Source organism: Sus scrofa, chromosome 10 (assembly GCF_054392235.1).
Source record: "Sus scrofa isolate SSC_HxYL_T2T_F1_AM1 chromosome 10, Sscrofa_HxYL_maternal_Yorkshire_Landrace_v2.0, whole genome shotgun sequence".
In the NCBI taxonomy this organism is placed as follows: domain Eukaryota; kingdom Metazoa; phylum Chordata; class Mammalia; order Artiodactyla; family Suidae; genus Sus; species Sus scrofa.
Window position 1 is genome coordinate 79,052,207 of NC_139392.1, and position 27,357 is coordinate 79,079,563.

General features: G+C 43.8%; 1 protein-coding gene and 2 long non-coding RNA genes across 8 annotated transcripts in view; 1 reads left to right on the forward strand and 2 right to left on the reverse strand.

Moving 5' to 3' along the window:
• The window catches only part of PIP4K2A (phosphatidylinositol-5-phosphate 4-kinase type 2 alpha), a 184,728-nt gene that overhangs the window by 149,892 nt on the left and 7,479 nt on the right, over positions 1-27,357 (forward strand). For all 6 annotated transcript variants that reach the window (XM_084978783.1, XM_013980257.3, NM_001195781.1 and 3 more), the window contains 1 exon segment: positions 20,850-20,963. In XM_084978783.1, coding sequence (XP_084834909.1) covers positions 20,850-20,963 — 114 coding nt within the window.
• LOC146399544 (uncharacterized) overlaps positions 1-27,357 on the reverse strand; it is a 345,027-nt gene that overhangs the window by 80,554 nt on the left and 237,116 nt on the right. The window lies entirely within an intron of this gene.
• Positions 1,576-25,540, reverse strand: LOC146399547 (uncharacterized). Its single transcript, XR_014818043.1, has 3 exons — positions 25,156-25,540; positions 1,939-2,103; positions 1,576-1,712 (listed from the first exon to the last, which is right to left on the reverse strand). It is a non-coding gene; the product is annotated as an uncharacterized LOC146399547 (long non-coding RNA).

Here is a 27,357-nt window from a genome sequence, read left to right on the forward strand (position 1 = left end):
GCCAGCAGGCCAGGTGTGACCTTGAGTCTGTGTCTTTACCTCTGGGCCCCAGTTCTCTCACCTGTAAAATGATGGTGTTGGGCTTCAAATTCACCTGTAAAACGTTGGCTTGCCTCACCCTCAAACTCCTTTCCAACCGGAACGTGTTAAGATCCGATTAGAGTATTTTTTGTGCAAAGACTTAGGGACGAGGAAACTTACCTTTTCCTGAGTCATTGGATATGAGGTAATATTTGAACAACATTCTGTCGATTATGCAAGTTTAGACAGATTCAACTGGAAGCAGTTTAAGAATGTGGAAAGAGCTTTCTGTACGTAAACCAAATCAGCAGCTGCTTACATGGAAGGTGCCGCTCGCGCCCAGCTCCTCCTCCTCACGCTGAAGTGCCATTTCTTGACCAAACCATTTGAAAGCTGAGCTCATGGGTGTTTGTTTTTAAATTAAATGTTTAGGATGCTATCATTCAGTTTTATAGATTTGGAAATCCCCTCTTACTTAATGCACCCAGAAGGTTGTGAATGTCTTTATGGTCGCTGTCTTATCTTCAGGGGTTAAAATAATGAATCGCACAGACAGGTCCAGCAAAGCACTGTGGACGTTAAACTGGAAGTGACAGTACCACGTGATAAGTGCATGGCTAGGGAGCATGGAGCAAGGGCACCTAAAGTCTGGCTGGGTGGTCTTCCTGGAAGAGGTGGTGGTTGGAAGCCTGAAGGACAAGCAGGGGTGAGCTAGAGAAAGAGGCAGGAAAGAGCAGAGCGTACAAGAGAGGGAGCGCTTGGCGCTTTCGTTGGAGGGGAGGGGAGGCCACAGAGGTGAGCAGGACCAGCTGGAGAGGCTGTGGAAATGACCTGGATGGTGGCCTGCCCTGGGGTGCTGGAAGGGGGTACAGCAGAGATTTAGGAAGAAGCCACAGAACTTGGAGCTAATCTGGGAGGTGAGTGGTACCAGGGTGTGTGTGTGTGTGTCTGTCTGTGTGTGTGTCTGTGTGTGTGTCTGTGTGTGTGTCTGTGTGTGTGTGTGTGTGTGTCTGTGTGTGTGTGTCTGTGTGTGTGTGTGTGTGTCTGTGTGTGTCTGGGAGGTGAGTGGTACCAGGGTGTGTGTGTGTGTCTGTGTGTGTGTGTCTGTGTGTGTGTGTCTGTGTGTGTCTGGGAGGTGAGTGGTACCAGGGTATGTGTGCGTGTGTGTGTGTGGAGGGAGGGTGGGGTTCAGGATGACCCCCAAGTTTCTGGCTTGGACAGTGGGCAGGTGTTGATCCCACTCACTGAAAAAGGGAGGAAAGCAGGCGCAGTAGTAGAAACGTCAGCATGGCAAGAGAACAGAGGTGCCACGAGAGGCTGCCGAGAGGGCTTCCACTGGGAAAAAAAGGGCTTAGGAAACCTCCAGAGAGGATGAGCAGTAAAGACAGGGATGCCTAGATGAGGTCACCCAGGACGAGTTTTGGGGAGAAGAGAAGCACGTCTGGCGCCCCCAGAAGGTCATCATTTAAGGGGTTGGGTAAAGGAAGAGCCTGCAAAAGACCAGCCAGACAGGCGGTGAGGAGGAAAGCCTGGGTCATTTGTTCACATACTTACTGAGCGTCTAGTATGAGCAAGCATGCTGCCAAGCAGGATGAGAAATGCCTCTGTGTCCAGCGCCCCACTTCGTGAAACTTGCACTCCAGAGGCATCCCAGGGACTGGAGGAAGAGCACTTTCCCAGGTCCCGGGCGCCTGTGCGGGCAGGTGGGATGAGGACTGAGAATTACCCATTGGCTCTATCAGCAGGGCCGTCCCCCACCACCTCGTCAGTGATGGTGAGGAGAGCAGAAACCCAGGTGGCAGCAGGTTAAGAAGTGAGGCACAGAAGAGGGGAGGGTGGCTCCTTCTCTCACAGTTTGAGTTTTGGACTGTGCCCCGGGGAGCAAATTTTCACACGGCCAACCCCCCTGTAAATCACCTCGAAGGCACCAGCTTTGACCAAAAGCAGCAGAAGACGATAAGCTGTCGACTTCCACGTTGCTATGTAAACATTTCTTCCAGGTGCCAGAGACTCAAGCAAGTGTCTTAAGTTTTAGTCCATGAGAAACTCAGAGGCTGAGTAGCAGCGGGATTTTCTCCTGGGCTGTTAAAAGAAACAGACTAGCGTCAGAAGCAGCCAGCCCCAGCCCAAGAGCGTGGACACGATGCCAGCCACCGCTGGGCATGGTCACTCCATTTTTACTTTGTGCCCAAGTCTCTCGTGACTACAGCAGCTCCCCCCACCCCTTCATTTCCATTTCTTCAGGTCCCACCCCCAGGGGCTTGCTCTGCTCTGGCGGGAACCAGTGCCCAGACAGACAGTTGCAGCCAGTGGGGTGAGCGCGGTGGCACGCCGCATCCTGAGCAAGGACACAAATGAAGGAGACCACGGTAGCTGACGTGGCTGTGCCGTCTCTTCATCAGGAGCAGAGCAGTCGGTTAGCAACCTGTCCCTCCTCTTGCTGCCTCTGGGCCCTCGTGCTTTCCAGGAGCTGCTGGCATTCACCACGGTTCCACCCCGCCCCCCACCAGAGACATTTAGCCCTTTACTGGGGCAGGTTTCTGTGAAAAGACATGAAAATGAGACTTTAGCAGAAAGCCACTTTTCTGAGGCTGCTTCTATCATACGCTGAATGTGTGCAGATTGTTCCTCAAATCCTCTCCCTCAGAGGGGGGCGCAGAGAAACCGGATGGGAGCCCCTTTGGGGTCAGGGTCCGATTGCCCTTCCTCGCGTGTGGCAGATTCAAGACCCAGAAGCCTCAGTTCCCACGCTGCATCGCACCTGGGGGCAGAGGCGAAATACTACCTGGGAGGTGGTGGTGTTTGTCTCAGTGTCCCGGGACTTGGAAAGGTGGCCATGCCCGACCCGAGCCGGGCCCGTGCCAACTGCCCTGACCAGCCCCTTGATGTGGGTGCTGGTATCACTTCCTTTGTGTGAACCAAGTTCTCAGACCTTGTCCCACAGTCATGACGCGACACAGCCAGGGGTTCCAGCCCAGAGCTCACACTTCTCTTCACTGTATGGTACTGCCTTTTTTTTTTTTTTTTTTTTAAAAAGACTTTTTGTCAAAAAATCATATTAACCCCATGAATCATGAAGTTGAATGAGGAAGCATTTCACTACAGTGTTTCACTGACAAAAACATTGTTTGGGGGTTACACAGGGTACTAAGGCAAGTTCATGGAGTCTGGATTTAAAAGTTAAAAAGTGGCGAAATAAACTGGCCTCATTCTATGTTGGCACACCAGCCAATTCGTATCTCCTCCATTTGAGGCGTTTAGGTATTTCTGTAAATACAGTCTGTGTCACTGTAGCTTACTGTAGTGTAAACCATTCAAAGTGTCTACACAAGAGCCCGAGGAAGAATTGAGTGCTTTTTATTTCTGGGCTTGGACTTCCTGATAGCTTTTCTTCCAGGAGGTCATCCGCCTGCCTTTCTAAGGTGACAGGTGCTCACCGGGGCAGGCAGGAGGTCGGGGAGCTTAGAGATGTGGGATGTACACGTAATTAGAGCTGGTGACCCACGGGGACAGTGCCTGCCTTGATGACAACAGGACGTCGTGTCTCTGTTCTAGTTTGTTTGTCATCTAGCAACAACCAAGGCAACAGTTACTAAACTGTAGTACATAAAAATAAATGAAATGTATTAATGGAGCGGAACTCTTAAAACCCCCGGTTTTTAAATTCTTAAAAAAAAAAAAAAAGTCTTTGCTTTCCTTTTTCTGTCAGACTTCAGGTTTTCTCTCCACAATCAGTTATTATTTTTGACTCTGCCAAAAAGCATCATCTTCTTTGTCTTCACAAATACAACCATAAATGTTATCAAAACAATCACTGTTCCCTCTGGTTACAAAACCCTTGGAGAAGGCTGAAAATATTTTCTGCATTTTTGCCTTTTCTAAATGAAACCAAATGGTTTGCCAGAATATTTTCGTTGCCATCACTGTATAACCATATTCTCTACACCATGGTTATAAAATTGCACTGAACAATTTTTCATAGAGTATCTCCCTTGACGTGGCTTAATTAGTAATTCTTCGTTTTTCTTTCATGTGCGTCATTATAGCTGTTTCAATTTCCCACACTTTTCACTTGTTGATGACAAGTTTTAAAACTGTCATTTCACATATTTCATGATATAGGCGCAGACAAATCCCATCTTTTCAGTTTGAGCTTGACACGTAATTAGTGCGATTTGCATTAGCATAATAATGAAGATGGAACTGAAGAAAATAAAGAAGTTATATTCTTACAATAAAGGAATCGCTTTCGTGGCAACAAGTATCAGAACACGCATGTACAGATGTCTTGAATTTTTTTTAAAAAGCAGAACAGTGCTTTTTTTTAAACCGTTGTCAAATTCTGACAGCTGCTATGACTTGTTTTATTCTTTAATTCTTTCCTTTATTAATGGAAGGGCATCTTCCATTCATGGCTCCAGCAGTTCAGCCCCCTCTAAATGAGACAGAAATGCGAATCTCCCTGGTGGTCCATCTTTTCACAGCTGCGCTGCAATTCCAGTGTGACATCAAATTAGTAATTATAGCTGAGCGGACCACTTTTTACAAATGACAGTCTTAGCATGCTGCCAGCAAGCAAGCGACTCAGCAGGGAATCCAGGCAAGTAAAAGAAAACATAACTGGACTCACTTGATTTCTGGGGGATTTGACCTGACTCTTAAAAAAAAAAAAAAAAAAAAAAAAAGCCCATATCTTGAGAGAGGGAGTCCTGGGGATTTACACAGATTTTGTTCCTCATTCTGCACAGTTCTTCTCAAAACCCATGTCTGGTTTTATTAGGTAAAGTAAAGCCTGTGTAATGGAGTCACAGGGTCACAACAAGAAGATTCCTTTTAACATATAACCTTCTCCCTGGAACCCATTTGAAAGAAAACAGCTGCCCTGCAATTGGCATTTGTTTAACTATATTGGCAATAATCAGTGTTGACACTTTGATAATGGGCTACAAAAAGCCTCCTGGTCAATTCTTAGGACTTGTGAATTGCAGTAGCAATTAAGCGACCGTCACCATCTGACATTTTACCTATTATTGACTGAAGGTTCAAGAAAATTCATCGTTAATAGTCTCACATCCAAAAATGCTTTCCTAAACCAGTTTCAGCATTTCTTCTGTGATCTTTCAGTTGTAACCAGTTGTCATTAATACCTACCTCCACTTGGTTCTTTGGGTGGAATTAAAGGCAAGGTAATCGAGATGGCAGGCTCAGGGAGTAGGGTACAAAAACAGCAGTGCATCCTTCTGGAACTCTTTCTTTGCTGTCCATTAAAGAGTGCTTCCTTTTCTGTTGTCAGTGGGTGATTAAAGGGAGACTGTCAAGGATTTTAGGCCCTAAAGTCAGCTAGTGCTTTTTAACCTTCTGCAAAAGGTCTTCTCTCTCCAGATGGAAGTGAATCACTTCCCTTAGCAGCCAGTCTTAGGCACACCTGTCCCGGCGCCCAGAGTGCAGGGGGAAGTTCCAATTGGGGCAGAAGCAGGGCCATCTGCCTCCTGGCCCAGAGATGTCTCACAAATGGGGGTTTGGAGGGGAAAGGCACCCAACGGAGCCTTAGCAAATCCCGAGTCTCAGCCCCTGCTCTGGCATCAGTGGAAGTCTGGGGAGAAGTCATTCCGCTTTGTCCTCATTTGCAAAATTAAAGGATTTCATTGTATGCTTGAGGCTCATGCTTTAAGGTTTGCAGGAGTCTCTTGTTGCAGATGAAGCTTTCCCTCCTGCAGAGGTGAACTTCGGCAGGTTTAACAGTCGCTAAAATCCTGTCTGTTCTAGGTATGGGTTAAGATGACTGCTGTTATTAATGGAAAAAATGTTCCGAGCTGTTAAATCCCTCTGCAGATGTCTCAGCAAAGCCTTAAGAACCCTGTAATGTAAATAATGAGGGTTATTCTGGGAAGTGGGATTTTCTAAGTTTGGAATTTGGTCGGAGTGGCATGTGAGAGAGATGACATCTCCCAGATGACAGCACTAGAGTGCTCAGGCCAGTCAGGCTCCTGGTGGTGTAGAAACCCTCACTTTGCCGGAGTCAACTCGACTCAGATTATCCCAGGCACACGTGGAGCAGTGCTATTAGAGATGGCAGTTTTTTTAAGCTGATAGGTATTCACTTGGCTCCAGAAAGAGTTGGAATGGAGACGCAACCTCTAAAACACAGTATGTGCCTTGTATTTAAGCCAACCCGCTGCAGGTGTACAGTTATTAAAACAGATAGGATGTTTACCAGATTCGTCTAAAACCGGAAACTACGGGATTTAGCAAACTTTTTGCATTTTCAGACTTCGACATTTCTTAAATTATCCCCATCGACATCCGTGCCACAGGCTCTTCCAGTCAGATGGATGTGAAATCTATGTGTAGGGCTCACACATAAACTAACTGTCATGTTACAGCTGGTGGTGGTGTCTCTCAAAGGGCCATTCTGTGAAGTCTGAGAGTATTAGAAAAGGAGTAACTTTCACTTTCTTCAATATAAGCTTTTAGGGGAAATAAATAACCAACAGCTGGGGTCCACCAGCCCTAGCGGTTCTACACTGTAGAATTAGGAAACGGCTTCTTGAGTTTTGTGCTTCTTAGTTGCAGCGCTGTTTGTGCAAGTATGCCGAGGGATATTCTCTTTCTACATTTACACATAGACACAGAGGTTCAAAGTAAAAAATACGACTTCCCTGTCCAGATGCTGGTCACAAATGTAAACATTCTCATCGTGGAAATTACTAGTTATTAATGATGTGTTGGACCACGTCCCAAGCTGTGAACTTGTACAGACATTCCACTTTTGTTAGATTGTTATATGTACTTTTTGTGAGAAAACACCTGTTATCTTTGATACGTCTGTCTGAACTTTACCCATATTCACTAATTTGGCCTTTCATGTATCAAATTTGTGGCTTGGATGTTTTGAGATGCAGAACTGATTTTATTATAAAATCTTTAACATCTCTTCTTACCCTAAAATTGATACCACACATGTGATGCTAATCAAATCATCTTTATCCGCGCTCTAGTGTAAGGGTTACCTAAGAAATCTCTCCCTTACAGAAATGTTTCTGGGGTCTATCTTCAGCCCCTCTGACTCAGATTTTTATGAAGTTATTTTGGAAAGCTCTGGTCAAAGGAGGCTTATTATTATTTTTTTTTTTTGCAAGTTTATTTTCATTTAGGTGAGCTTGGAATAACAAATCAGGAACATAAGCAGACTCCTAACATGAGGCAATAATTAGGACATTTTTTTTATGTTGTATATGCAGCTCTGAGTGTCATAATATGGTCCATCAAAGGGATACCAGGCAGCAATCTTTGACATCAAGGCTTACAATTCAGCTTTTTAAAAACAGGTTGCCAAATGAGCACATTGAACAAAAATTCATTTCCTTCTAAAATACAAGTCCTTTCGTCACAGAGTGCTACACTGTGTCTTATTATCCTATGCTGTGAAAACTTCTGGTGCCAGAATCCTGACTGCATTAAACACTCAATGCGACAGGTCATTCCATCTTCCTGTTAAGGTTTCTATCCAGGCAGAAATTAAAACATGGCGCTGTATTATATAAATTTTGGCTCTGTGCATTTTAAGTACATGTATTTTTTATTTTCCTGTCAGTGGCAATTTAATAGAATCTCTGTATAGCTTAGCTGTAGAATGATGATAAAAATCCAGTACATTTAGTTTGAATTCTTTATTTGAAGTTTAACCATAAATAGATTTTAGATATTTGTGATTTTAAAATATGTTATCCAATTGATTTTTAATCACACTAAAAATAAGAGTTCTCTATAATTTCTAGCTTTGCTAACTCTTAACACGTCTAGCATTACTTCATGCAGATGACAGCAATCACACACCAAGTCACAAAACCCAGTGAAACAGTTATGTTACAATCAGGTTACTTTCTGTTTGAAAACGAATAACTTAAATCCTTTTGGGACGCATCTTTTGGGGTTTTGTTTTCAGAAAATGTGCAGGATTTTTAGTAATTTAAAATTTTAAAGTGCTATAAAGTGCTAAATATCCCTGTACCAGAAGGGAGGTTCTGGAGCCCCCACTGTGGCGCAGTGGAACCAGGTTCAATCCCCAGCCCAGCAGCAGCTGCGGCTCAGATCTGATCCTTGGCTTGGGAGCTCCATATGCCATGGGGTGGTCAAAAATGGAAAGAAAAAAAAAAAAAAAAAAAAAAAAAAAGGAGAAAAAGGAAGGTTCTAATGCCTGGCTTTTTAAAATCTCTTTTCTGCTCCTGCAGTGGGAAGCAGCAGGGCTCTGTGCTTCCTTTGCTCTCCCAGGTCCTGTCGTTTCTCTCTGGCCACCGCCTTCACACCTGGGGCTTTGCTAAGCTGGCCACAGAGGCACAGTTCTGAAACGAAAGCTCTAGACTTTGTAGCTCTTAGTTCTGAATTTTTTCCTCTTTTAAAAATCTCAAACCCCTGGCCAGGTCTGTCCTTAGAGATCATTTATAGCTTTCATTGAACCCTAGGGAATAAGTATATTCAGATGCATCTTACATTAGAATTCTGCCTGCATGCTGCTCATCTTTAAGCTCAGACGCGGTTCTGTGTGTTCAACTCTCCCGCCCATTCGTGTTTTAGTTACACATAAAGCATCTTTGACCAAGACTGATACTGTTAATAGTGTGCTTCTTACTGTTGAAGAATATGGACTTGCTGAACTAGAGCTTCTAATGCTGTGCTTTAATAAAAGAAACCAAAAACTCTTCGTCCAATAGTATAGTTACAAAAATGAGGGCAGGGCATGTTTATAATGAAAGTTTTCTTCTACAGCTCATAGCAAGTGAAATGTTCCCAAGGAGCTTATTACTCTCTAGTTTTCATTGTTTTTCTGAGATTTCAATTAGTGAATTTCCACGTTAGGTCAGCAAAATTACACTCATTAAATTACCCACGGTTATCATCTACTCACTGAGGAAAAACTAAACCCATGAAAAATTAAGATACAAGCATATTTGTCTTTGGCCATATACATAAAAAAGTATTACTTAAATTCCATATTAACAAATATGAAATACAGATACTTTGTTACTCTAAAAATTTAACTTACCCAATTTTTATTATAAAGCAGTGTTTTTTTCTCATTTGGGTTTCAGTGAGGTTTTCTAGCTAGGGAGAGCTTTGGCGGTGACCAGAGGTCTTTTGGGCCAAGAGACTTCACAGAAAAGGTTTGGAAAGCAGCCAAGGCAGGGGCTTACGCCATTGTCACCTGTAATGCACCTTATCTGGCAGTGACATGAAATAACCTTACACTTGTGTATGCTGGCGGGGGTGGGGGGGCGGTTGCAATCAGCAAAAGCATCTTGAAAACTTAGGCAGTATGTAGAGAAGCCGCATGAGACACTGGTGCCTGATTAAACTTGAAAACACAGACAGTTTTAAGCATGGCTTAGATGACTGAGAGCCCCAATTTAACGAGCCTATTTGTTTTAAAAAGTCAGGAAGGATAGAAGACGAGGGGCAAGTCTATATTCTTCAATAGTAGGAAGTACCATGTGACCGTATCGGTAATGGTCAAAAATGACCGATGTGCAGCTGAGATGCGTGCTTCTGTAGTGAGTTCTCATTGTCGAAAACTTTGTTTCCTGTCATTTCATTCACGTGCTAACCTTACTGGATAGGTATTACTGATTTTCCACTATGTAGCTGAAGAACCTGAGGCTTGGACAGATTGAGCAGCGGGTTCGCAACATCCCAGCTATTCTCAGTGTTAAATATGCCAATTAAAAAACAAAATCTCGTTCTGGATTAGTGATGAACTTTTCTCAGTATACACACCATACTTGAGAACATGACCAGCAAACAACAAAAACATTTAGATGTAACTCTCCACATGGCAAGCGTGGCCCTAAGCTGCTTAGGTATATGAACTTGTGGAGTCCTCACAGCGGTGCTGGGTGCCAGTCCCCTTTTAAAGATGGCCAAGACACAGAAAGGTTAAGTAACCTGCTCCAAGTTACACAGTAACTGGGGGAGCTAAGAAACAACCCAGGTGGCCTGAATCCAGTCTCTGTCGCACCGAATCTGATTGGGGTCTGGCATCACCCGGCAGGAGTGCCAAGGAAAGATACTTTGCTGACTTTATCTGCACAACAGAAGCAGGAAAGCTGGCTTGCAGGGTGACTGGTGTCCCTGTGCTTATGCCTTTAGCCGCGTTGGTACGTTTACATGCCACATTAGTGGAGATGACTGCCACTGGAGTCCAGCCCACCCCGGTAGAACTGCTTCCTTAGACTTGGGCTGTGCCAGCCTTGGTGCTGAGTTTGGTGGTCCACAGCCTCACTTCCCCTGCCAAGGCCTGGGCGCCCGTGTGAGTCCCAGGGAGGGCGATGTAGGAAGAAAAGCCCTTCCCATGCCTCGTTCCCCCTTGGCGCTGCCTCCCAGCAAGTACCATGTGAGGTGATGCAATTCCTCATCACACTTGGAGGCTCTCAGTCTACTTGCAACTGGCCAGGAGAACTTAATTCAGAGTGAGTAAATAAAGCTTAAGCTATGACCACTTCGGAAAGTTGGCTGACTGCCGGCCTCCAAGTCCCCAGTTCAAAAGTGTTTCCGAGCTGATGTCTTTCAGAAAGAATCTGACTAGGAACCATGAGGCTGCGGGTTCGATCCCTAGCCTCACTCGGTGAGTTAAGGATCAGCATTTCCGTGAGCTGTGGTGTAGGTCACAGAGGCGGCTCGGATCTGGCGTTGCTGTGGCTGTGGCGAAGGCCAGCAGCTGTAGCTCTGATTGGACTTCTAGCCTGGGAACCTCCATGTGCCGCAGGTATGGCCCTAAAAAAACGAAAAAGAAAAAAAAAAGAACCAGACCCAGTGACTTCAAGGCTTTCAAAACTCCCCTAAGTGTAGATAATCCAGTGTTGCAAAGCGAAGGGTGGGATCTGCTGCTGCCCACAATTACTCTGCACTGCTCTGCAGACCACCTTTGTGTGGGTAGTGTTAGATCTAGAGTTTATTATGCTCCTTAATTCATAGCGAAATAGCTTCCCTCAAAACAAATGGTGTCTTTCTCTTTTCTTTTTAGGGCCGTGCTTGTGGCATATGGAAGTTCTTGGGTGGGTGGAGGATTAGACCCTCAGGATTCAGATCCTCAAAGTCCTGGTGTTGCCAAGCACCCTGCCATCCCGCTGACACAAGCAAGGGGGCAGAGGCAGGGGTTGGTGCTGTTTATGGACCAGTGTGGGGTTCCCCTCACAGCTGCCCTAAGGGTCCGCCTACACCTCTTGAGCCTTTCAATAAGCCCTTAAGTCTTTTAACCAATCTGGTTGCCCTTTTTTGAACTTGATCCAATCTAAATACATCCCTACTGCCTGTGAAATTCACAAGCCTAGTAATGTAGTACAGAGTGTCCGGAGTTTTATGAGGTAGGATTATACTCTCCCTGTCACAGGAGGTAATTCTGCTGGGGTGCCTCTGAAATTGCATTCATCTTCATTAATGCGACAGGTATCACCAGCATGGATTGGGTGACATTCACAGCCACCTTGCCTGTAGCCTGCCATCCCTGCTTTCAGGTTTCTCCTGCTCACACATAAACAAAAATCTCTCTCCCCTTCTTTATTTAGACATAGAAAAACGAGCTGCAGAGTTTAGGCTGATCTTAATCTTTAATGCCCCCACCCACCACACCACACTCCCCTAGACAGATGTCAGCTTGTCATTTGGAGAGTCACTGGCCTTCATTTCCTGTGTGTGTGTGTGTGTGTGTGTGTGTGTGTGTGTGTGTGTGTGTGTGGATCTGGCTTCAGGAGCAGGAGGCAGAGGAATAAGATGTGGCATTCAACTTCTCCCTAACACATCACAAATACATCAAAAACCCCATCTGCATGTAGAACGATTTGTACTGAATGCTGGCAAAAGACCTTAAACCTCCAAAAAGGGCAAGAAAACCCTCCACATAACCAGGCAGAACAAAAGAAAGAAAGAAATCAGGACAGGACTAGCCCTCCTGAGAGGGAGCTGTGAAAGAGGAAAGGAACCCACACCCTGGGAAGCCACCTGGCCAACAGGGAGATCAGCCAAACTGGAGGGACCTCAAAGCCTCAGAGAATAACTACGGCAGCTGGACTGAGGAGGGCAAAGCAGAGAGCGAGCCACGCAGACCACTGGTACCACCTTCCGGGACACCACAGCCTGAGATGTCTGGAAGGTGGCTGGGGCACTGAGATGCAGGCTCTGGAGGTCAGTTCTAGGAAGAGGCCCAGGGTTGGCTGAGTGGAGATAGCCTGAGGGGCTAGGGAGCAGTGTGCCACAGCCAAGGAACCTGGGAGGAGGTTTGGGCCCACAGGTGAAGCAAGGAGCCATTGTTGGGGAGGGGCAGGAGGAGGAGGGGAGGACTGCCATGAAAATGTCTTTCTCTGTGCAAGTGCAGACTCTCAGAGAGCGGGCTGTGGGTGATGCGGTGCCTCCTGCATGGGCTAAGCACAACGGGGTGTCTCTTGTGCAGTCTATAGGCAGCAGGGGCAAACTCAGTCATCTCAGATTCCAGAGGTGGGCACAGCCCGCCACCATGAGGGATCCATGAACAGGTACTACCTACAGCCCCAGTCACCTCAGAAGTCAGCACAGAGGACACAGGTGCAACCAAGCTCCACCTGTTGTTGCTGTCACTCCCCTGGGAATGCACACACTCTGCTGCTGCCACTGCCAAACAATCCAGTGTTGCCTACACCTGCCTGAGGGTCACCGCCACTTCCCAGGGCCCTCCAACTAGGAGAGGCCTGTACTGCCTTCCCATGGGTCCTTGCCACTGCCAAGGGCCCAGCAACCAAGCACTGGCTACTAGCCCTGCCCATTGACTCCATTTCCCTGGAAGCATGTGCAGCACCCTATCAAGGGGATAAGAGCCTACTCACACTGAGGAAAGAGACCCTCATGCCAAAAATAAATGGTAAGCCCTCACAAAATACTCAGGGGCACTCTTGCATATAAACAGCCCTCCAAGACTACAATGGTGGTTTTCTCTTAAACTCACAAAATAAGAAAAAATATATGTAAAATGGAGAAGCTCAGGAACCATTCCCAGATAAAAGAACAAGAGAATTCCTCTGAAGGAGCAAACAATGAAATAGATCTCTACAGTCTGACAGATACTGAGTTCACAAAAGGAGACAGTGAAAATACTGAAGGAATTAAGAGCAGATATGCTGATTACTTTAGAAATGAACTAGAAAATATAAGGAAGAGCCAGAAAAATTAGAAAATTCATTGCAGAGACACAAGCTGAGTTAAAGGCACTGGAGAGCAGAATGATGCAGAGGAACAAATTAGTGACCTGGAAGATAGAATAATGGGAATCTCCCAGTCAGGACAGCAGACAGAAAACCAAATGAAAAAATATGAAAGCAATATGAGAGACCTATGGAATAAAATAAAGTGGGCCAACCTACACTTAGTAGGGATTACAGAAGGAGAATTTAAAAAAGGGGATTGAAAATATATTTGAAGAAATTGTGGCTGAAAACTTTCCAAATCTAAAGGAAACAGGTATTAAGATACAGGAAACACAGAGGGCCCCAAACAAGTTGAACCCAAACAGGCCCACACCAAGACAAAAGCTAGAGAGGATTCTAAAGGCAGCAAGAGAAAAACAAAGTGTTAATTATAAGGGAACCCCCATAAGGCTGTCAGCTGATTTCTCTAGAGAAACACTACAGGCCAGAAGGGAGTGGCAAGAAATATTCAAAGTTCTAAAAGGGAAAATTTTCAGCCTAGAACACTCTACCCAGTAAGAATATCGTTTAAAATAGAAAGAGAAATAAAGAATTTCTCCAAAAAAACAAACACTGAAAGAGTACAGCAGTACCAAACCCATTCTAAAAGAAATACTGAAAAGGCTCCTCTTAATAAAGAAGAAATCGGATGGAGGAAATCACAATTGGAATATAATCACTTAAATAAACCACTATACAGATCTAAAGGGGGGGAAAACTATTGTAAAACCAACGATAAACACAAGGAATAGCAAAAGGATAAACATGAAGATGTTAAAAAAGGACATCAGAATCATAAAATGTGGGGAAGAAAGGTAAGAAAATCTAGACTTTTTTTTAAGAATGTGTTTGAAGCTATGTGACTATCGGCTAAAGCAAGCAGATATAAGAAGGGGTTAACATACTTGAAAAACACAGCAACAGAAATCAAAACCAAACAAGACAGTCACAAAAACAAAAGAAGAGGACACAAGCATAAAATAAAAGGAAAACATCCAAGCAAAAAAAGAGGAAAAAAGGAGAAACATAGAATCAACTGGAAGACAGGGTTTAAAATGGCAATGAATAGGTATTTATCAATAATTGCTTTAAATGTCAATGGACTAAATGCTCCAGTCAAAAGACATACTGACAGACTGGATAAAAAAACAAAAGCCTACAATATGCTGCCTACAAAAGACTCACCTTAGGGCAAAGAACACATATAAATTGCAAGTAAGGGGATGGAAAAAGATACTTAATGAGAACTGAAAAGACAGGAAAGCAGGAGTTGCAATACTCATATCAGACAAATAGACTTTTTTTTTTTTTTTTTTTTTGTCTTTTTGCCATTTCTTGGGCCACTCCCTCGGCATATGGAGGTTCCCAGGCTAGGGGTCCAATCAGAGCTGTAGTCGCCGGCCTATGCCAGAGCCACAGCAACGCGGGATCCGAGCCGCATCTGCAACCTACACCACGGCTCACGGCAACGCTGGATCGTTAACTCACTGAGCAAGGGCAGGGACCGAACCCGCAACCTCATGGTTCCTAGTCAGATTCGTTAACCACTGAGCCACAATGGGAACTCCAGACAAACAGACTTTTTAAAATAAAGGCCATAAAGACAAAGAAGGATACTACTTAATGATAAAAGGATCAGTTCAAGAAGAGGATATTATAGTCATCAATATATATGTCCCTAGTATAGGAGCATACAGACACATACAACAAATACTAACAGACATAAAATAAAAGGAGAAATTGATGGGAATACAATAATAGTAGGAGACTTTTCATATCAATGGACCGATCCTCTAGACTGAAAATCATTAAGGCAACAGGAATCCTTAATGATGCAATAGAAAAGTTAGACTTAAATTGATATATTAAGGACATTACATCCAAAAAAATCAGACTTTACATTCTTTTCAAGTGCACATGGGACATTCTCAAGGACTGACCACATACTGGGGCACAAAACTAATCTCAACAAATTTAAGAGCATATTTCAAGTATCCTCTCTGACCACAATGACATGAAACTAGAAATCAACCACAGGAAAAGAAATGAGAAAAAACAGCACATGGTGACTATACAACTAAAAAAACAATGGGTCAATGAGAAAATCAAAAGGGAAATTAAAAAATACCTCAAGACAAATGACAATGAAAACACAACTATTCAAAATCTGTGGTATGCTGCAAAAGCAGTTTGTAGAGGGAAGTTACAGTGATACAGGCCTTCCTCAAAAAAGAAGAAAAATCTCGAATCGACAACTTAACCCAGCACCTAAAAGAATTAGAAAATTAGTAACAAATAAAACCTAAAGTCAGCAGAAGGAAGGAAATCATAAAGATCAGAGAGGAAATCAATAAAATAGAGCTTCAAAAGACGATTAAAAAAAAAAATCAGTAAAACCAAGAGCTGTTTCTTTGAAAGGGTGAACAAAATTGACAAACCTCTGACCAGACTTGCCAAGAAGAGGAGAGAAAGAACTCAAACAAAATAAATGAAAAAAGGAGACGTCTCAATGGATACTGCAAAAATACAAAAAAACTTAAGCATACTATAAACAGTCATATGTCAACAAATTTGGCAGCCTGGAAGAAATGGACAACTTTCTAGAGACATACAGCCTGCCAAAACTAAATCAAGAAGAAATAGATTGAACAGACCAATCACTAGAAATGAAATTAAGTATGTAATAAAAATACTCCCTACACAGAAGTCCAGGACCAGATGGCTTTACAGGCAAACTCTACCAAACATACAAAGAAGAACTATACCAGTACATCCTGCATAAACTTTTCTTAAGGGTTGAAGAAGGAATAATCCTAAAGACGTTCTATGAAGCCAACATCACCCCAATACCAAAACTAGACAGATACTACCAAAAAAAGAAAATTAAAGGCCCAAATCTTTGATCAATATAGATGAAAAGATTCTTAACAAAATTTTAGCCAACTGAATCCAGCAACACATAAAAAAGATCATATGCACACCCAAGTGGGACTCATCCCAAGTTCAAAGGATGGTTCAACATGTGCAAATCAGTGACACACACCACATCAATAAATGTCAAAAACCACGCGATCATTTCAATAGATGCAGAAAAAGGAGTTCCTCTCGTGGAACAGTGGTTAATGAATCCGACTAGGAACCATGAGGTTGCGGGTTAACGATCCGGTGTTGCCGTGAGTTGTGGTGTAGGTTGCAGATGCGGCTTGGATCCCACGTTGCTGTGGCTCTGGCGTAGGCTGGTGGCTACAGCTCCGATTCGACCCCTAGCCTGGGAACCTCCATGTGCCATGGGAGCGGCCCAAGAAATAGATTAAAAAAAAAAAAAAGTCAATAGATGCAGAAAAAGCATTTGACAAAATCCAATATCCAGTCGTGATAAAAAATCTTACCAAAGTGGGTATAGAGGGATCATACCTTAACATAATCAAAACCATTTATGACAAACCCACTGCCAATATAATACTCAATGGAGAAAAGCTGAAAGCCTTCCCACTGAAATCTGGAGTAAGACAAGGATGTCCACTCCCACCACTTTTAATCAACATAGTATGGGAAGTCCTAGCCCACAGCAATCAGACAAACAGAAGAAATAAAAGGTATCCAAATTGGAAGAGAAGAGGTAACACTGTCACTCTACAGATAACATGATATATACACAGAAAACCCAAAGGACTCCACACAAAAACGACAACTGATCAATGAATTCAGCAAGATAGCTGGATACAAGATGAACATTTAGAAATCAGTTGCGTTTCTGTAGACTAACAATGAAATATTAGAAAAGGAATATAAAAATATAGTATCTTTTAAAATCGCACCCCCCAAAATTAAATACCTATAAGACGTTAATTAAGGAAATTAAAGAAGATTCAAAGAAATGGAAAGATACTCCGTGCTCCTGAATTGGAAGAATTAATATCATTAAAATGGCCATACTACCCAAAGCAAACTACAGATTCAATGTGATCGCTATCAAATTATCCATGACATTTTTCACAGAACCACAACAAACAACCCCAAAATTTATATGGAATCATAAAAGACCCAGAATTGCCAAAGCAATCCTGAGGAACAAAAACCAAGCAGGAGGCATACCTCTCCCAGACTTCGGACAATAGTACAAAACTACAGTCATCAAAACAGTGTGGTACTGGTACACAGACATACAACTTAACAGAACAGAATAGAGAACCCAGAAATAAACCCAGCACCTATGGTTAATTAATCTTTGACCAAGGAGGCAAGAATATAAAATGGGAAAAAGACAGTCTCTTCAGGAAGTGGTCCTGGGAAAACTGGACAGCTGCATGTAAATCAGTGAAACCAGAACACACCCTCACACCATGCACAAAAATAAACTCAAAATGGCTTAAAGACTTAAACATAAGACAAGACACCATAAAACTCCTAGAAGAGAACATTGTTGGCAAAACATTCTCTGACATCAACCATATAAATGTTTTCTTAGGTCAGTCTCCCAAAGCAATAGAAATAAAAATAAGCCAGTGGGACCTAATCAAACTTAAAGGCTTTTGACAGTAAAGGAAACCATTTAAAAAAAAAGAGAAAGAAAAGACAACGTATGGAATGGGAGCAAATAGTTTCAACAGATGCAACCGACAAGGACTTAATCTCCAAAATATACAAACAACTCTTACAACTACGAGGAAAAAAACCAAAACAACCCAATTGAAAAATAGGCAGAAGACATTAACAGATATTTTTCCAAAGAAGGCATATGGATGGACAACAGGTACATGGAAAAATGCTCAACATCACTGGTTATTAGAGAAATGCAAATTGAAACTACAGAGATACCACCCCACACCAGTCAGAATGGCCATCATTAGTAGGTCTACAAATAACAAATACTGGAGAGGGTGTGGAGAAAAAGAAACCCTCCTATGCTGCTGGTGAGAATGTAAATTGGTACAATCACTATGGAAAACAGTATGGAGGTACCTCAGAAAACTAAATATAGAACTACCATATAGGAGTTCCCATCATGGCTCAGCGGAAATGACTGACTAGTATCTATGAGGACACAGGTTCGATCCCTGGCCTCACTCAGTGGATTAAGGATCTGGAGTTGCTGTGAGCTGTGGTGTATGTCGAAGACACAGCTTGGATCCCATATTGCTGTGGCTGTGGTGTAGGCCAGCAGCTATAGCTCTGATTTAACCCCTAGCCTGGGAACCTCTATATGCCGTGAGTGCAGTCCTAAAAAAGACGAAAAAACAAAAAAAAACCTGCCAGTGATCCAGCAATCCCATTCCTGGGCATATATCTGGACAAAATTTTCAATGAAAAAGATACATGCCCCCGCCCACCCCGTGTTCACAGCAGCACTATGCACAATAGCCAAGACATGGAAACAACCTAAATGTTCATTGCCAAGTGAACGGATTAAGATGATGTGGTACATATACACAATGGAATATATATCAACTGGTGGGTCACTGCCATACAGCAGAAATTGACAGAACATTGTAAATCAACTATAATTTAAAAAGAAAGAGACGAAGGATCTGGCTTCAGCCCTTTCTAAAGCACCCAGTTTGGTATCTTTGGCAATGCTTAGCTTCTCACTGCCCTCCAAGACCCTTGCATTTCATTCACTGTGAAATTTCATCGTGTTCCAGTTCCAAAAGAACACGTAGGGTCTAGGTGATTGACTCAAACATTTCCCATTAACATGCTGTCTTCACATTCAGGGTTTTCTTTCACAGTTTACACTTTTCAATGATTGATGACAAATTCAGGGAGTTGGTCTACCAGGCCCCTTAATTTTTGTGAAGGACGGCACTGCATTTCATTTCCTTAGACTCTGATTCAGCATAAAAGTACTTGAAAGTAGATCAGTCTCCCCTCAAAGAACAGTACGAAACTGTGTGCTTTACAAACTCGCACTGCCCTGTTTTCTTACTCTGCAGGATTAGATTCCTTTAGGATACAAAGGATGACCTGTTTACATTTTCCTTCCTATACTTGACAGGCATTCAGTAACTGCTTATCGAATGAAATCTTTAGTTTTCTAAGCTTTGCTATACTTGCTTTGTTAAGGATAACTGTTTTGGCAGTAGTTGTATCAAATTCAAAAACAAACCACAAAACTGCAAATTTTCTGTAAGTTACAATGAGCAGCAAAGCTACTCATTTAGGATTGAGTATACCTGTTTGTACAGCTAGATGCGAGTGTGTACTTTATAGAACAGGAAGAAAAAGCTCAGGCATTTGAAAGGCGCTCAGTAGATGTTCTCAGTGAGTTCTTTTATCTGAATAAGGAGGGTGGCAGTGTGAAGACCAGAAAGGAGCATGTGTTCTTTCCTCGGATTATTTCCCCATCTAGCTCGCACTTGTGGAAGGGAGGCTTTCGTGAGTGTACTCAGAAAAGCAATATACTGAGTTCCTTTCAACTGAGAAGAAATAAGCAGGAGTGGTTATAACTCCCAGAATGCAGGTTGCACTTCAAAGTTAAATAGAATAATCCACACTATTTTATGAAACTGACGCGAAGCCTACTGTGCTAAGGCACTAATCCAACCCTATTTTATTTTCCTTTTGCCTTTTCTAGGGCTGTTCCCTCAGCATATGGAGGTTCCCAGGCTCGTAGGCAGATTGGAGCTGTAGATGCCGGCCTACGCCACAGCCACAGCCACGTGGGATCTGAGCTTCATCTGTGACCTACACCACAGCTCACGGCAACGCCGGATCGTTAACCCACTGAGCAAGGGCAGGGACCAAACCCGCAACCTCATGGTTCCTAGTCGGATTCGTTAACCACTGCGCCACGACAGGAACTCCCACCCTATTTTAAAGCTATTTGCCTTTCTTGTCCTACATACTGCAGTACAAACCAATTTTTTTTTTTTTTTTTTTTTTTTTTTTGGCATATGACCCAATTTTGCTAGTCGCTCATTACTTTGTGTTGGCCAGTGTAAGTACAGTTTAGTTGCCAGTTCACTACCGTTTTATTTTAAAGGGTAAGACCTCTCATCTTAATATGCTTCATGCTAAAAGACATTTTCCTTTGCTGCTGTCCAGGTGAAGACCACTTCCTTCTTGGAGTGGTGTGCAGGAAGGTTTCAAAGGGCAGACTTCTAGCTGCACATTCTCCTGACTCAGAGATGAGATATGATTACGGATGGTGCTTTCCTGAGCAAGATGACGTGTTATTTGTAACCTGAGTACAGCAAAGGCTACCCCAAAAGAGTGTGTGTGATGGGGGCGGGGGGCAGTTGGGTTGTATCTGCAGTAAAATCGAGGGTTCCTGATAAAGAATTCCAAGAATACGAATGCTATACTCAGAAGACTTCTTGTTAGAAAATGAATCTAAGAAAGCAGTCAGGTTCATTCCTATGAAAACCGTGAAATCTTTATCACAGAAGCCTCATGATATGGAGTATGTCGGACCCTCCATTCCTAGTGGGAATGCTTCCAGCGGTCATAGCTCACTAGTGCCCCCTTGCGGCCCTCAGGCTACCTCACATGTTGCCTTGGGTAAGGCCCCTGCAGTGAACAGGGCAACCTCAGCTTCCCAGGGGGTGGAAATGTAACCTCCAGGATTGGAAGCTGTACATGACTTTCAAGATTTTAGTCAAGTTTCTTTCTCATTCTTTTCAGGCCAAAGAACTGCCAACTTTAAAGGATAATGATTTCATTAACGAGGGTCAGAAGATTTATATTGATGACAACAACAAAAAGGTATTCCTGGAAAAACTGAAGAAGGATGTTGAGGTAAGGAAAAAGAATCAATATAAAGGACGGCCCCATTATATGAATGTCAACACTGTTGGGTTTTTAGGAGCTTTTAAAACCATCTATCCTGCAACCAAGGCAAAAATGGATATATCGTACATTATTGAAGGCAGATAAAAACAGGTGTATCTCATATGTGATCTGCTTGAAAGAGAAGTGCCAATTCGGCAGGTCTCTCCCCAGAGGGCAGACAACGGCCCGCACGTGCATCGCCTCCCTCAGGTTTACATCTTCTCTGTTGGGGGGCAAGGAGGGGGGTAGCCTTTGCGTGGCTGGAGTCCATTCAGACTGACTGCCCACAGCAGCTAGGCTTGGGGTGGATGGGAAAGGACTGCATTCTGTCAGAGAGCAGAGCATGTGCGCAACAAATCTGTATCGACTGCCTGAAGGTGGGTTTTCTCCATCTGAACTGCATCTCAGTGTTAGAAAACCCAGTCGTAGTCACTGAACGCTGTTTCTACCAGCCTTTCTGAGGCTAGTGCCCCTGGGCCCATCAGGACAGCCTTGCACATCATGGGAACAGCACAAAGGCAGTTAGGGACACCAGGGTCATGGGGGATGTTGTGAGAAATAAAACACTCTGGAAATGCACCTTTAGTCTATAACGGAGCTCTCTTTGTAAACATTAGGAATTAAAAATATACCTTTCCCTATCTTATTTATTGTAAAGGCATTGCAGTTCTCCCTTTGAACTTCCTTTTATATAATTCTTCTAGAAATAAGGCCAGGCAAAGTTATTTTCTTGAAGTTTGTTAGGTTACAAAACCATGCAAAGAGAGCTCTTAGTTACCAAACCACGCTTTTCTTAACTGTTGCTTTTGTGTGTTTTAACTTGGAAGTACAGTTCCCCACATACCAGTACAGAGCTGCCCCTTAGGGAGGCTTTGTGGAAAGATGCTTTCTCAAGTCATTCAAAACTAAATGACTTGAGCCAGAGAAGGAGTGTCCTGCATTAGATTGTATCCCCCATGGGGACAGAAGCCGTATTATAACTTCCTTTTTCATCTTCTCACATCTTTCATTGCAAGACACTCAGACTGACCAAATTAGTTCACAATTATTTTTAGGTTATAAGATTTTTTTTTTTTTTTTTTTACAATTTAACCTATATGATAAACAGGCTTCAGTTAGAACCTAAATATGGTTATTTGCAAAGAATACAAGTTTCTTTTTTTAAAAGTAGTTTTTCTCCATTTTCTCATTAATAAGCATTTATTTTTCCTCAGTTGTCAGTTGTTTTTATTAAAATGAATAATGAGTTAAGTATTTCCCTTTTTACTTGAGGGTCAACTTGATCTGATGATAACTTAGCGCCATAGGTAGACATACTCTTTGGGAATTTTATTTACTATTCTGCAAGTCTTTGATTTGGAGCATAATTTGTTTTAGCAATTATAAATAGCCCTTAGGGTTATCTGATCTACTAGAAAAATGGTTTTCATCTTTTTTCTGTTGGCTGTATATCACTGTGATATTTCAACTCCAAAAATAATGTAACTGAAGCTGTTCAAATTTACAGTTGAATTACATAAGGATTCTCTTCGCCCTTTCATTGTCTCTAATAATGCCGTTGATTAGAGGATTTGGATAATTTTAATCCCATCCATGGCTCTCACACTTAAGCTGTTGTGTTGAAATGGAGACAGGGCATAAAGCGTTCTTTCATGAAAAAAAAAAAAAACTCTGAATGGTTGATAAGTGTCCTTAGTTTTGAGATTCATGCAGAAGCATTACTAAATTTTTAAGCAGGTAATTATGGTGAAGTAGCCTGACATCTGATCTTGATAATGAGACTAGAATGTAATCTAGTTTTTCCATCAGTTTTATGCTTTCCAATTTAGCTGGCTAGCCTGTTTAAGCACAGGTTGGTGTTGGTTTTGTTTTTTGTGAGGAAGGGAGTGGTTACTTAATGCTTTCAGTAAAAGATGACTTTATTACAGATGAGTATTTTTGTAGGAAAATAATCTAACTGCTTTTTTCCTGCAGTTGAAATCCTGTTCTCTTCATATGCTACGGAAAAGCACTTTATTTCTGACAGCTTTACACATGAGTATCTAGGAGCCCTTTTCTTCAAAAGAAAGCACTTCGGAGAGTGAAAAGTCACTTGTGTCCTCCCATCTCTCATTGACTCACACTGGGATCTAGGTGTCACCCGGGTGCAAAACGGCACTTTCCCAGGGCCCAGAGCCTCGTGGCTGTGAGGGGAGGGAGTGGTGGGGGTAGCGGGATGTGGGCGCCCAAGTCCTTCCGCTGCAGTCATTCCTCCTCATTCTTCTCACTCCTTGGGAGTGAGTGCTGCTGGCCCAGTTTATGGGTGAGAAAACTGAGCCTAGAGGCGCTAATTTACTCAAGGACAAGCAGCTGCTAAATTCAGCCTGGGATTTGAGCCCAAACTGCTCCTAAACTGCTGATCGACTTTCGTGAAGGTGACACAGATGTGGGGGAGATCGAAGGTGACGCGCTCCGGCAAAGCGCTCCAAGAGATGACGGCTTTTAACAAGACAGAAAATGCAATCTTAAATAGGGCCGCTCGCAACCTTCCTCCTATGTCACAGTGTTGGGAGGTGGTAATTCAGTAGGTGGTAATTGTGTTCAAGTTAGCGAATAAAGTGAATTCCAAGCTGTTGGTGAAGGAGCGTTTGTTAACAGCTCTTTAGCCACAGGTTTTATGACTTTGTTCATGGCAAGGCTCCTAAAGATCTTGAGGAAGATACCAGCTCAGATTTGGCCATTGTGAGGAATTAATGAGGAGGGAATCCGATTCGATGGGATATCCCGAGGGGAAAAGAGGTGGATTGAGGTCTGGCAGATAATTAAGAACTTGGAAAGCAGGAGACCTGAAGATTTAAAAATCTTCATGCGTTGAAATCTTATGTACTTAGATAATTTGCGTTCGAAGCTTAAAGGGATGAAGAGAAAGCAGCAAATGTGTTTTAAGTTCCCAGTGTTAGCTGGAGGCAAACCTCCAGGGAGTCCTGGACCCCTTTTCTCTTTCCTACTCGTCATCTTCAGCCCGCTGCAGCAGTTTGGTGCCGTCCACCGGCAGCTTTCTCTAGCAAGCACCTCAGGCTTACTGCCGCATTTTGCTCCCATCTACTTGAGAAGAGATTTTCAAGGGAGTTTTGTCAAGAGCTGGGAAAGCTCGCCCCCATGCTTCTCCTCTTGGCCCGCCTCACTTGAGCCTGCCCCCCCACCACGTTTAAGTTACATACTTGATGGAAAAAGGGTTTTCACCAGAACGCAGACAGTCGTAACTTGCCTAACGATGGAAACTGCCCCTCCTGTTACGTGCAGGGCATCGCCTGCCTCCACTGCATTCTCTCTAATCCTCTTCACATCCCCCCGAGTTTAGTTAGCTACTAGCAGATACGATTCAGTTGACCATCTGACCGCAAGGCTTGTATTTTTGAATTTTTATTTAAGAGTTTCATACTTTAGTGGGTCAAAGCGATCCTCTTAACCCCTGTGCTGCCTTTGGTCTTTTCCATTTCTATCTCAGTCCCACAGATTTGAAGATTTACATAATACCCATTTAGGGCTGCGAGGGGTTTCCTTGATCTTGGGCAAATCGGAACAACTTCTTACCAAGAGATGCATGTTCACATCACTGATGGATTAGTGGGTGATGCTGGAAGCTAGTCACTTTGATTTACTGACTACAAGTGTTTCTTTACTGGGAGAGGAGCCCAAGCGGTGGTCTGACCACAGATCAAAGACCCAGGAAAGAGCTCGGGGCCTGGCCGACCTTGTGCGCAGCCCAGGTGCCAGGGGAAGACTTGAGCCTGAAGACCCACCCTGCCTCATGTAGCAGGGCAGCTCTGGTTGTCACCCCTCCCTGCCTGACCTTTGGCAAGTTAATACAGGCAGCCCCTTTTGTACTCTTGCACAGACGGCACACTTGAGAGTATTTGTACACCACCCCTTTGAAGGAAGAAATGGTAGGCGTACGTGTTAGAGATTCTGCTCCGCAAAGCAAAAGCTCTAACGTAAATGGTCTCGTTTTGCTTCCAGTGGGTGCTCAAAAGAAGGTTTTCTGGTTCAGTTTTAGTTTTTATTCAGTTTGGGTGGTTATTAGAAGAAGGGGTTGGGGCAAATTAGAGGTCAGTGGGCTGGGGAAGAAGCAGTAGGTAGCCCACTCCTTCAATAAGGAACACGTAGCTACATCGCTTACCTGGGAGTCACGAGTCAGTGAGGGTGTCACCAAACCAGGTTCCTTCTGCCCGACAATGTGCAGCAAGCTGAGCTCTAGCAGCGACGTGGCCGAGGTTCAGCAGCAGAGAAGGCGCACTGGCGATGCGGCCAAACAAAGAGAGGGTGAGAACCAAACCTCAGCCCCGCCTCCCCCAGGCAAGGGGGCTGGAGTGCTCATGGGATAACAAAGAAAGCAGCAGGGCAGAGTGAGGCGCAACAGGGCGGAGGGGGGAGCGTGGAAAAAGGCGATTGGCAAAAGGTGCAGGAATCGTCCTCCGGCACAGGTGAAAGTAGACTGCTGGCCTCTGCCAGATCTGAGGGTAGAATTTTCCATCCTCTGCGAGGCCAAAAGGACACCCACGAATGCCTAGTTGGAGGGTCGGTGGTCCTATCCAGCCTTAATCAGCTCAGCTTCAACTAGATGCAGCTGACTCTAAGTTCCTAGAAAACACCTAGGCAGGTAGCTTTTATTGTTTAGGCTTCATGCCCCTTGGAGGACATCTGAGTCATAAAAGGACCTGGACTAATGAAGCCAGGTGAGATGGATTTGATTAATCATGATGCACAGCCAGAGCCTCTGCCCGTGTCAGGCTGCGGTGTTTGAGGAAGATAGAAATTACTCAAATAACCTAATCAGTGTGTAGGAGTTCCCTGGTGGCTCGGCAGGTTAAGGACCCAGCATTGCCACTGCTGTGGCTCTGATGACAGCTGTGGCACGGGTTCAATCCCAGGCCTGGGAACTTCCACAGGTCGCAGGCACTGCCAAAAAAAAAAAAATGAGTGTGCGGCTAAGCCAGGTATCCTTAGAGGAACATGTGCAATCAGGCAGGAACTGGGAAAGTCTTCTCTGAGCAAGTGCCCTACAACTGAGACCTGAAGGTCAAGTAGGAGGTGAATGGGCACAGTGAGAGGGCCAGAGGCTGGCCAGCAGGGTTGGAGATGGCCCAAGAGGTGATGGGGCCAAACCATCCAAGTCCCACAGGCCATGTCAGTCTGTTTCTACCCTGTGAGAAATGGGACCCCGCTGAAAAGTCTTAAGCAGGGAGTAATGAGATCAAATTCTCCCCTTTCCAGAGGACTGGAAGTGGAAGTTTAGGCAGCATCCAGTCCCAGGGACCTTCCAAGGGCACAGAGGAAGCAGGGACGGGGAGAGAGAGAGGCTTTTGCCTTGTCGCCCTGCACGTGTGCACACACACGCACGCACACACAAATATTTGAGATGATGGACATGTTAAATAACTCAATGGGGGGAATCCTTTCACGAGAAATCAAATCAGCACATTGTACACGTCTAATTGTGTCTGTCATTTATACATCAGTAAAGCTGGAAAAAATTAAGGTGTTATGTACTCTATTAAACAAGCAAAGCAGAGGGCGGATTCCCCAGCCATAAAATCAGTTTTTTGAGCCCCCAAGAGAGGATGCCTCTGCTGCTTCCCATGGCTTCCCCCAAACGGCCCCATTAAATCATCACAGAACCAGCAGTGGTTGGCCTTCCCCATCTCCCATCTCGAGAGTAACACCAGAAAATGCTCGACTCCTTTACCAACTCAGAGCCAGGCAGCCATCCGGGGAGCTGATTTCATTAAACAAGGCAGTGTTAGCAACGGTGGCCACCATATTACACATGAGACCCTCAGACTTTATCTTAGAGCTGAAAATTTGTACCTTCTTACCAAGCCCCTCGTTTCCTCCACCCTCCAGCTCCTGGCAACCACTTTCTGTCCTCTGTTTCTATGAGTTTGACTTTATTTTCTTGTTTTAAGGTTCCACATCTGATACGATGAAGTGTTTATCCTTCTGTGACTGGCTTATTTCACTTAGCATAATGCCCTCCAGGTCCATCCATGGTGTACCATATGTCAGAATTTCCTTTATTTTTTTGAAATACATTTTTATTTATTATTTCCTCAATACATTATTTTTTTCCTACTGTACAGCATGGTGACCCAGTTACAAATACATGTATACATTCTTTTTTCTCTCATTATCATGCTCCATCATAAATGACTAGACACAGTTCCCAGTGCTACACAGCAGGATCTCACTGCTAATCCATTCCAAAGGCAAGAGTGCATCTGTTAACCCCAAGCTCCCCATCCATCCCACTCCCTCCCCCTCAGCAACCACAAGTCTATTCTCCAAGTCCATGATTTTCTTTTCTGTGGAAATGTTCTTTTGT